Source organism: Sorex araneus, chromosome 3 (assembly GCF_027595985.1).
Source record: "Sorex araneus isolate mSorAra2 chromosome 3, mSorAra2.pri, whole genome shotgun sequence".
NCBI lineage: Eukaryota > Metazoa > Chordata > Mammalia > Eulipotyphla > Soricidae > Sorex > Sorex araneus.
This window is the reverse complement of record NC_073304.1, coordinates 182,561,602-182,572,753: the sequence shown is the minus strand read 5'-3', so window position 1 is coordinate 182,572,753 and position 11,152 is coordinate 182,561,602. Positions and strand designations below refer to the sequence as shown.

General features: G+C 62.1%; 1 protein-coding gene across 5 annotated transcripts in view; it reads right to left on the bottom strand.

Annotated features, from left to right (window-relative positions):
• Nucleotides 1-1,770: 1,770 nt before the first annotated feature.
• The window catches only part of AMOTL1 (angiomotin like 1), a 30,322-nt gene continuing 20,940 nt past the window's right edge, over nt 1,771-11,152 (bottom strand). For 4 of the 5 annotated variants that reach the window (XM_055130916.1, XM_055130918.1, XM_055130914.1 and 1 more), the window contains exons 7-13: nt 9,222-9,367; nt 7,725-7,874; nt 6,536-6,726; nt 5,734-5,859; nt 5,033-5,259; nt 4,065-4,319; nt 1,771-3,787 (exon numbers count right to left, since the gene is read on the bottom strand). In XM_055130916.1, coding sequence (XP_054986891.1) covers nt 3,681-3,787; nt 4,065-4,319; nt 5,033-5,259; nt 5,734-5,859; nt 6,536-6,726; nt 7,725-7,874; nt 9,222-9,367 — 1,202 coding nt within the window. In that variant the 3' untranslated portion in view covers nt 1,771-3,680. The remainder of the gene's footprint in view (nt 3,788-4,064; nt 4,320-5,032; nt 5,260-5,733; nt 5,860-6,535; nt 6,727-7,724; nt 7,875-9,221; nt 9,368-11,152) is intronic. The other variant, XM_055130915.1, reaches the window with a different exon arrangement.

Here is an 11,152-nt window from a genome sequence, read left to right as displayed (position 1 = left end):
CTCATCCCAACTCCCACACCCTCCCCTTCCGAGACAAGGCTGGGTGAGTGGAAGACTCACCCCAAGCTGTTCTGGCACTGGATCCCCATCCACAAAGCACCTCTGACTTGAGGCAATGTGGTTTTTCGTCCCAGTGACCAGGAAACGCAGCCCCATCCCACGGGGCAGAGGACATATTCTTCCTAACACATTTCCAATGACCTATGACCCCAACAAGGGCCCCTCTGCTGAGTCACACACGCACAGGGGCAGGGAGAAGGCATCCATCCTTTCACCCCTGCCATTCACAGAAACCTGCGTGAGAGTTCTGTGCACACTAACATTGGTCACCCCCTGAAGGTGAGGGGTGCTGGGTGGGCAGTGTGTGCAGGTGCGGGCCCCCAGCACCCCGCCTGGAACGGCGCGTCTCTGGATCCTTGCAAGGACCGGTGACTGATGGGCGAGGATCCTTCCCTCACAGTGTGTGAGCGTTTATCAGCTCTGGCTATCACACAGGATGTGGCCTCAGTGTGTGTGCTTCCTGCCCCAGCCTCAGAAGGCCCAGCTTTAGGACGAGAAGTTTCCCAAGGGCGTGCCGTGGGTGTGGTTGGGGTGCCTCCGCCGTTGCCAGCATTTGCTCGAGTCAGAACTGCAGTTGGTGTTGGGGTGAGAGCAGCGTCCACTGAGTGGACTCGTTTCCTGGCTGACCCACACACAGAGACTTCCTGGTCCTGGGCTGGGGAGAGGAGGGTGGAGGGAAACATAGGGGAGATATACAGACAGACGACAGAAGCCAAGAGGAAGGAGAGAGATAGGGAGAAGGCAGGGAGCGGGAAAGCGAGTGGGGGGTACTGAGAAGAACTGGACACTGTCGGCCGTCGCGCTGGGCAGGGCTGGGGAGGTAACTTGGCCAGTGAACCCATGGCTGGGGCTGAGTGGCACTGAGAACCCCCTGTCCACTCCCGATATCCGGTGAGATCAGGCTGGGCTTACATTGCTCATGTCACCTGGCCCAGTCCCTCCCTGCTGACCGTCATGGTCAGAGGCAACAGCTGAGACAGAGGCTCACCCCCGCCCTCATCAATGCCCCTGACCCCAACAGGCATCCTGGCTAGTCAGTCTGAGTGGCTTGTCAACTGAATGGCCAGGTGGCCAGACAGCACCCAGCACGGGGACACCGGGGCAAGATGAGTGCTGCCCCAATCTGCAGGCCCCCCACCGCATGGTGGTCACTGCCCAGGGCTCAGAGCCGGCCCCGCCGTTCCTTGGGCACACTCAAGTGTCCTCTAGATCCTCAGAGTCCCACGTGGACTGAGTACCGGAGTGGTGAGTGTCCTCCACACAGCAGAGGTGACCACGAGCCAGAGTTCCTCTCAGCGCCATTCCCGAGATGGCCACTAGAGGGGGCGCCGGCACGGGTGACACTGAGGAGCAGGCAGGTCCAGGGCACTGTCCGTGCATTCGGGGATCTCCCTGTCCTTTGAGTGGGGCCAAGCCAGCCCGGGGACAGGCACTGAGTCCTGAGTGCCCCTGGGATCACAAGCCCAGGGCTTGACCCACTGCAGGCAGGAACAGGAGGCATGGCGGAGTGGACATGGTGCCCTGGCGGAGTACTGTTCCCAGGCAGGGCTGGCCTGACCCATACCAGGACCCAATGGTACCCCTCCCGGGGCCCTGAGACCCTGCACGCAGCTGTGCCCAGGCTGGCCTGCCAGGAATACCCAGACGGTGCTGTGTGGTGGCGGCTGCCAGGCCTGTGTGGAGAAAGGACGAACGCGGAGTCACGAAAGCCATTTATTACACAAGGTTAAGGCACAAGTCGAAGCAGCAAAGTCTGGGGGACTCTGGCTGGTGGATTGTGGTGGGCAAGTGACCCCACAGGACACTTGCAGCTGAGGGCACAAAGCTGTAAGGGACTTGGCGGCCCCTGGCACCAGGACCTCAAGAGGGGTCTTCCCTGGTGGGCGGTAGAGCTCTGCGTCCCTCCCTCAACCCCTGGCTGAGCTGCAGCCAGTCCCCACCCAGCGCTGGATGACGGAGGAAGCAAGCGGGCAGGAGGCCGCTCCCCCACAGGCCCGGCTGCGATCTGCAGACAGCTCTGAAGACAGATGGTCCCAGCGGGTCGGTCCATGCATGCACGGACACACGTGGACATGGTTGAAAGGCAACATGACCAGTGTGGGCGCAGCAGCACGACGCCCACAGGCCCTGCAGGGGCCACTCTGGAAGGGGCCAAACACAAGCCACCAGGGGCACAGGCCTGAAAACTGGGGGTGGGGAGGGAACTGAGGCCCAGTGGGAGATGTGGGGACGTGCCTGGATGGAGAGTTGGACTGAAGGCTGGGGCGTGTCTCCCCACAGGCACCTGCAGTGGCCTCTCTGCCACCACCCTGACCCCTGGCCTCTGACCCCTGAAGGAGGAAGGAAAGAGGCTGGAGGGGGCTTTTCGTTTCCAGCCAGAACCATTAACATTAACCATTAAGCACCAGCACTCGCCTGCTCCCAGCCAATCCACTTTCAGGAAACTCTTTAGTTACTGTATTCCTCAGAAGCAAACGGGTCAGATGCTCCCGTCCAGTGAAGCCCTGGGCCTCGGCTCACATGGGGGGGGAAAGATGCAGCGGCAGGTGGCCTGTGCGGCCATGTGGGGCCCTTCCCTTCCTGGCCAGCGTCCGCATCTCCAAAGGCAGGCACTCTGCCTCAACCTAGGCAGGCCCCAGGGGCGTGAAACACTGCCCAGCAGCTCCTGAGTCCAACCCGGATGCTGCTTCTGGGCCAAGCCCAGGGGAAACTGCAGCACACACAGCACACTCACACTCACCGAGTCCCCCAGAGCAACACCTGCGGGCAGGAGGGGCCCAACTGACCTGCATCAGAGCAGCCCACAGCTGAGCCTGAGCCCGGCCCCCAAGAGCTCCGTCTCACAGGTGTGCCTGCCTCTCCCCTGAGCTGCGGCAGCTATGTGTGAGCAAGTGCAGGGCGGCGAATCTGTGAGTCTGTATGTAAGTGTGAGAATAAGTGTGTGTGTGTGTGTGTGTGTGTGTGTGTGTGCATGTGTGTGTGTGTGTGACTGAGGCCCAGCGGTGACTGTGCCACACAACAGCTGTGTGCAGGCTGCTCTGAAAACCCCAGAATAAGTGCTAACACCCAGGGGAACGGAAGGGAAGTGGAAGTTGAGAGAGCAGAGCAGGGGCAGAGCCGAGACCAGGTGGGGGGGATGGCAAGAGTCAGACTTAAGAAAGACACAGCAGCCCCCAGGTGGGGCCATAGCCCCCCACGTCCCATCCTTGCACCCAGTCACAGAGGGGCCTCAGGAGGATGCTTGAACAAACCCTGCTGAAAGGTTAGCAGAAGGGGCTGTTCCAAAGGGACCCAGATTTGTCTGTTAACGAGAGTGGGCCGATGCAGACTCTGCCCAAGACGGGCTGGCAGTGAAGAACCCCAGCTCAGGTGGTGGAGCCCCCAAGAGCCGAGGGCCAAGCGCAGGGCTGGCACATGGGGGCCCTGAGTTCCATCCTTCCATTGCATGGTTCCGAGCGGCCCAATACCCAAACAACACGAACAAAAGGACCAAAGAAGAAAAAGAAAGAACGCCAACTCTGTCCTTCTCCGAGCCCGACCCCCTCTGAGCACGCGCACTCGGGGTCGCCCGGCTGTTCAGCTCCCAGCAGCCTCCTCGCTGGCCTCGGGGCCATCTCCAGCTAGATGAGGACCTCCATCATCTCGGCATCAGGAAGCTCGGCCTTGTGCAGCAGGCAGCCAGCCCGGCCTTTGTGCTCCGGCGACTTCCCATGGCTGGGACAGTTCTCTGCCAAAGAAGGGGGACATCAGCGGCCAGGTCCGGCCCCGTCAGGCCCTGCGCTCAAACCCAGGGTGGCAGCTCTCCCCTGTGCTTCCTGCGTGCCCACGCTCACAGAAGTAACCCCAATCCCACCCAGGACCACTCTGGGGGATAATGCCGAGACCGCCCCTCTCAGAGGGCCCCGCTTACAAGTGGGGAGGATCCCTGAGGGCTCCTGGGCCCTGGTGTCTCCCTGTGCTCTGCCCAAGCACCCACAGTGTCAGGGACCCCCACACATCAGTACCTTTGGCGGTGGGGTGCTTTAGGACCGGGCTATGGGCTGGAGTCGCGCTCAACCGGCCGCGGCTGGGCAGCGAGGCTGCGTGGGGCCAGAAGAGCTCCGAGCCACGGTCAGTCTGCGTGCCGCTGTCCCTGCTGCCCGTCTTGGCGTGGGCACTGCTGGCAGGCATGGTGGAGGTGGTGGGGGCGGGCAGTGGTGGGCTGCAGGCAGGTTCCTGGGTCTCCTTCCCCAGCAGTAGCCCTGGGGGCGAGAGGGGGGCTGCTGTTCGTGCAGAGCACAGTCTCTGTGGTGTGCGGGCTCAGGTCTCGGTCAGCAGCTATTCCGGGGGCTGCCCCCAGAGAGCTGCAGCTGGTGGCCAGGGTCAGACAGACTGCAGTGGTGTGGGTGCTGCATGGCCACGCGCATGGGCCCAGGGGTCTGAGCGAGAAATGCATGTTCTCTTGCAGGCCAGGTTCTCAGGGAGTCAAAGCAGGCCCCACCCACCGGGACCCTCCCCCCGGCTCCAGACGCTTCTAGCCCAGTTCAGAGATTGGGGGTCTTTTGATGGGGCCTTGGAGGGCCCTGCCCGGCTCAGCCCTCCTAGAAGGCCCGCCGGAACCTCCTGAGGATCTCCGGCCCCTGGGGCTCTGGGAGACACCCAGGAGGGTGGGGGCAGCGTGCAAGGTGTTGGGGCCTTGGGGACGGCCTGCAGGCTGCCTTCACTCCTCCCCACCACCCCAACGCCCCTCGCTCCCCCAGGAAGGCCCAGGGCTGAGAGCACAGGGCGAATCCCCACATGCTGCCCAAGGGCCAAGTGACGGATGGTGGCATGGAGCCCCCGGTCGGCCTGTCCCTCCAGTGCCTTCCCTGCAGACGGGAGGAGGGGGCACTGGGGCCCCACGTGGCTCACAGCAAAGCAGCCGAGACGAGCTGCCTCCTCCACAGTGTCTGTGACCGAGGCTGGGCCGGCACTGCCCTGCCCGTGGACCCACCTATGCTGCCCTTCCACGGCTTCTCCTCCCTCTTCTCCTCGGCCGGCTGGCTGCTGGTCAGGGAGGTCTGGCGCGAGTGTGCTCCCGCGGCCGCGGCGATGGACGGCACAGAGCGGGCGGGCCGCAGGCTGGCGCTGTCGGGCTTGCTGGCCTCCTTGCGGGCGCGCTGCTGCAGCACCTTGATCATGGCGTCCTTCTCGATGATCTTGGCGTGCAGGTTCTTGATGCTGCTCCCGGACAGAAGAGGGTCGGGGTGGGCAGGGCGGGCCTCGGCGGCAGCAGCTCCCGCTCTGGCCCCTCAGGGGACCGGGCGCTCTGAAGCCTCATCAGAGTGTCAGCCTTATTTTCTAGGGGGAGTTTAAGCGGTGGACAGCCCCCCCAACTCCGGGAGAGAATTGAGCTCTTTCCCACCCAGAGCACCCGGCCAAGGCGGTGCTGGCTCTGGGTCTACTTTAACCCTTCTTGCCCCACAAAGGCCGCCTCTGCAGGGCCGGGCTGGCCGGAAGTCTCCTGCTGATACCTGAGCAGGAGGGCAGGAGCCCAGCGCCCAGAAATGGCACCTAATGCTGTGCCCTGAGCTCAGTGTCCACCTTCCAACCCAGACCTGGTGCAGCCCCGCGGGCACAGGCCGGCCTCTGGGGTGCAGCCCTGGGCATGTCGGGTCACTCCCAAGCGGGGCCCAGCAAAGGGCTGTGCCTTACGTGAATTCCATGTCCTGGCAGCGCCGAGCAGCCTGCACCGCCTCCTCCTCCTCCTGCCAGCCGTGGGCCTCCAGCGAGCCCTCGCCATAGCTACCAGCCCGGGAGTGGCGGATGAGCGTCGTGTCCCTGAGGCAATCACACACAGGCAGCACTGAGACTCCCAGCACCTCTCGTTTCCTTTATTGTGGAGGCTCGGGGCGACTCCAGCTCTCTGCTTAGGGGTTGTTCCCAGCAGTGCTCAGGAGACAGGTGGTGGGGACTCAAGAGCGGTCAGCTGTGTGAGGCTAGGGCCTTCCCTGGTACCAGCTCTGGCCCCAAGTCCTTGCCCAAGGAGGACTGGGCTGTTCACCTCCAGGAAGGACATGGAGCAACAAAGACCCTGTCTGAGGGTCCACAAGGTCTGTCTTCCAGAGCCCACAGAGCCTGTGTCTCAGAACCCACAGGGCCCGTCTCTCATAGACTCCACGGGGCCCGTCTCCCATAGATTCCATGGGACCCATCTCTCACAGTCCCTCTCGACCATCTGCTCTCTGCACTTCGCTATTCTAGGGCCACAGGGATGTGAGACATGTGGCATGTGGCCTTTCCAGAGGAGCCCTCAGTTCCTGACCAAGGAAGGGCACGCAGAACAATGCAGTCCCAGCATGCCAGGTGAGTGTCCTGGCCCATGTCCCCAGCCCCGCCACGGGGAACAGCCTGAGTTCTACTGGGCTGGAACTGGAGGAGTAGCATCTCTGAGGTCTCCCCAAAAGACAGGACTTCGGGGCAAACCCTTCTGGGCCGCCTGCAGCCCAGGCCTCACCTCTCAGCTGCAGCGCTGGCTGCTGCATTCATGGCGAAGTGGCGGATGGTGCTTTCCTCCAGGTACTTCTGCTCCCAGCGCGTCTTGTCGGCCTCCAGCGCCAGGATCCGCTCCTCCTTCTCCCGCAGCAGCTCCAGGAGGGCCGGTGCATTAGGTTCGGGTCCGCCCGCCCGCTGGCCTGCCCCGTGTTTCTGCAGAAGTACCAGAGGCCCCAGTGGCTCCCGATCTGGGCTTCCCAGGTGCCCCTCTGGTCAGAGCTCACCCAGTCACCTCCAGGTGGGTGCCCCACCACAGGGCAGACACGCACCCCCAACAATGCACACAGGCAACCTGCAGAGGGAGGAAGCCCAGCAGGGCGACCCTGACTACATGGCGCCACTGTCCTGCCCCACACAAAGGGGACAGAAAGGCACCACATGTCTCAGCGGCCACCGCCCACACAGGCGAGCGCCTCTGGAAAAGCCCAGGCCCCTCTGCAGAGAGTGGGCACATGCTGACAGGCAGAGAACTCGCACAGGGCAGCCTTGTCAGCCTCAGCCTCACAGGGTCCAGGATGGCCCCCGAGGACCCCGCCATGGGTGGGTAAAGCAGTGGCTGAGAAGTGCTCCAGGCACAAGGTCAGCTAAGCCCAGAGAAGCTGCCCCTGGGGTCTGTTTCCTCCTGATCAAGGCTGATCATCCAATTCACATCACCCATGCTGACTCCTTGGCCCCATTGATCTTATGGCCTCCAGGGCGGGGAAGCATGTGCCTCAGAGACAGCCTTCAGCCCTCGGCCACGTACACACACACACACACACACACACACAGAGTCTCACATGCAGCAACACATTCACACACTAACACACATACTCTCACTATACACACACTAATAATAACTCAGAGGCACATACTCCCACATTCACACACAATGACTCACACTAACACAAGTCCTGTCCTCATGGGCTGTGCCGGCATGCGCCTTCTCCACATGTGCATGCCCTTTCTCCTGAGTGAAGCGTCCAGCTGTAAGCCCCACTCCAGCCCACCCTCCCTGGAGGGACAGCTTCCTTCTGTCCCTGAGCCACCCCTACACCTCACTCCTCCCCTGCTGAGACCCCAACCCGCCCTCCCCTGCTAGGCCCCAGGCCAGCCCTCACCGGCTGAGACCCCCCACCATGCCCTCCCTGCTGGCCCCCACCCCGCCTCACCTGCTGGGCCCTCAGTGCGTCCAGCTCCCGCTCCAGCCAGGTGCGCAGCCTCTGCTCCATCTGCTCGCGCTTCTCGCAGGCCGCCTGCAGCTGGTACAGGGCCTGCTGCAGGTTCTCCACCTTCTCCACATACGCCTGCTTCTCCCGCAGCTGTGTCAAGGACAAGGGCATGATCAGAGAAGAGATGCTGGAAGTTGGACGGGATACCAGAGGGTTCAGAAACCAAGACCTGGGCAGCTGCTGGCCACCTGAGCCCACGCTGGCTGGGCCACGCTGCTCACTACAGGCCACAAGGAGGGAAATAAGGTGGGCAGAAGGCCAAGGGGGATGAGGAAATGCTGCTTCTATGCTGAAGGGGAAACTAGAGCAACAAAATTTTAAGTGGGCTGGGAAGACGGTTCCCAAGGCCATGGAGGCGTCCTGGGTCAGGTCTGGTTCCGTGTAGCTGCTCAGGCACCACTGCTGTGGCTCCTGCAAAATCGGTCGTGTAGAAATTCACCACAGCCATTGCAGGTCAGGGTTTGTCTGGCAAACACATGTATGTGCAAGGGTTAAAATGACAGGCACTATGTGTGGGTGGGGGGTGGGTGGGGTTGGGTGTCTCGTGTGTGTGTATATCTGTGGGTGTCTGTGTGTGGGGGGGGTGTATGTGTGTGTGCAGAAATTAGAACGACAGGCACTGTGTGTGTGTGTGTGTGTGTGTGTCTGAGTGACTGTGTGGGTGTGTCTGTGTATCTGTGGGTGTCTCTGTGTCTATGGGTGTCTCTCTGTGTGTGTCTGTCTGTGTGTGGGTGGGTGTCTGTGTGTGTGTATGTGGGTGGGTGCCTGAGCACCCTGCAGTGTGAGCAGCCTCAGTCACTGCTCACACTGTGAGTGAGGGTGGGCAGGAAGGATAGGAGAGGTGGGAATGCGGACAGGCATGAGCATGGGAATAGACCTGCCCTCCCACCCCCCTCTGTAGGCCGCCAGTGCCCGAAATCCCAGGCCGCTCTGCAGCAGGCGGTGCCCAGCTGGTAGTACTGCCAGGAGCTAGTTTCTGGCGAGTTCCACAATGGAGTTACCTTTGACCCTCACAGTCTGCCCTTCCACAGGAGGCTGGAGGGCCGGCCAAAGCCTGGGCCCCGTCTGGGCTTTGTCAAGCACTCACGGCCCGCACTCAAGCAAAAGGCTGGAGAAACCACCACTTCCCTCCATCCCGCGCCTGCTCATGGAGCCCCACGAGGACTCCAGAGGCCACTGGCCTCCCCCTGGGTCCCGGGTCATTCTGGGGTGAGTGTTCCCTGATTCATGAGTCTTAGTGGGACCAGCAAGATACCCTGGGCTGGGAGCTGGGTGCGGGGTTGGGTGGCTGCAACTGAGGAGAAGGTTCCCCTGGGACTCAGCTGCTGCCCGGCTGGGGAACAGCGGCCCTGGCCCTGCCTCCCGTCTCCTACAGCTTCCCGCTGAGCACATGCCCGTGTCCAGCGTGTCTGCGGACACCTGCCTCCCCTGCCTCACCTCCTCCTCCAGCTTGATGACCCTGCCCTGGGCGTTGCTCAACGCCTGCTCCAGGATCTCAATGTGCCTCCGGTGGTCCTCACTTGCAGTCCGCACTGCCGCCAGCTCCATTTCCAACTTCTCCTTTTCCTTCAAAAATTCTCTGTCTGGAAGGGAGTGAAAGACAAGCCTCACTGTGGAGAGCCCAGGCCTGGGGCCACCAGCCAGGACAGAAACAAAGGGCATGAGGCTGGCTTGGGGGGCTGCGCAGTGAGGGAGTGTCCCGGTCCTGCTGAGGGCTCAGAGACGGTGGGCACCCTGTGCGTCCCCCTTCAGTGCCCCTGGGCCTACACATCCCCCTGAGCCCCCACATGTCCCCCCTGGGCCCCATGCCCCTCGCTCACAGGCCTGAGATCCAGCTAGTGAAGCGCCCCAACAGACAGGGGGGCCCAGGGCAGTGCCCACACCAATTCTGCTCCCGGGGAACCTCGGTCCTGCTCAGGAGGGCAAGTGGCAGATGCTCAGGGTTCAGGGAGGCTACTGTCCTCTTGCCCAGTGACAGGTGCCTGTGGCATATGCAGGAGGGCCCTGGGGCCACGGAACCCCCAGCACTCACTGAACCATCCCCCATGCCAAAACCATGCACCCAGTCCCAACAGTCCAGTTAGGTGGCTCAGGACAGGATGAAATGACACAAAAGGACGCCAGGTCACTAGTTCTCACACTCGCAGTGAACCTGCCGGCTGGCACGGGGCCTGGACGGGCGGTGGGAAACTGCTGGTCTTCCTCGTGAGCCCCACTAGCTCAGGGCCAGTGCCAACGCCAGAGAAGGGCCAGGATGGCGAACTCTGCAGGGGTGCCCGTTGGAGGGAGGCTGACCCCTGGCCATGCCAGACACTGTTCTCTGAGCCCACTCGTGCCACAGCTCAGTCAGTCACTCTGGTCTTCCTCAGCCCAGAGACGCAGCAGTGGACCTGGGTCCTTCACAGCCACTTTCCTGAAGCCCAGGGACAGCGCACGCTTGGCACTGGCCTTGCCCATGGCCGACCCTTCAGTGGCCCCCAGCATGGCCAGGAGAGACCCACAGCGAGGGGTGGCCCCAAACCTCTGCAAACACAGATCAAAAAGCTAACAGCACTGGACGACAGGACTAGCACCAGGAGGAATGCTGAGAGGACCAGGGAGCAAAGAGAGCGCAGAGAGAAGGACCGAGGGCAGAGGAGGCTGCAGTTACCCACCTCAAGCCAGCACTGCAGTGGGAGCAACCACAGACATGGCCCGTCCACATCCACCCCCTCGGCTTTCAGCATGGAAAGGAACCCAGAAGCAGGGCACTGGCCCAATTCCACTGGTTGGGTTCTGGTCAGGTCGGAATCCAGGGCAGCCCTGATGCCCCGTCCGCCTGGGTGCCCTCCTTCCCTCCTACACCGGCACTTTCGATGTTGCCCTGAAACTTCTTCCTGGCCATCTCAAGAGCAGGTGTGCAAGAGGTCATGGCCAAGGGGTCTGACTGTCCTGTTCCAGGGCTGGTCGCCTGCCCTTCTCAGATCCCAGTGCCCTGCGGCCAAGCACACATGGGGCTGACCACCTCGCCAAGGCCAGGTGCCCTCAGAGCTCCAGCTCTCCCCCACCCCCAGCTCCTGCAGCTCAGAGCGTCAGCCAGAAGCAGGAGATCCTAATCAGCTCAGTTCCAGGACGGCTGCCCTGGACAGGTCGTGATCACCTCCGTGGGCCAGGAGAACAGAGTGCAGATTTCAGGACAGAGGCCCTTGGCATGCATGCATGCACATGTGCACACATATGCATTCACACACATGCACTCATGTGCACAAACATGCACGCATGCACACACAAACTCATGGGCACACAACTCATGGGCACACTCAGAAACACACATGCACACAAATGCATGTGTGCACACATACACAAGAATCCCAGCACCCATCTTCCCC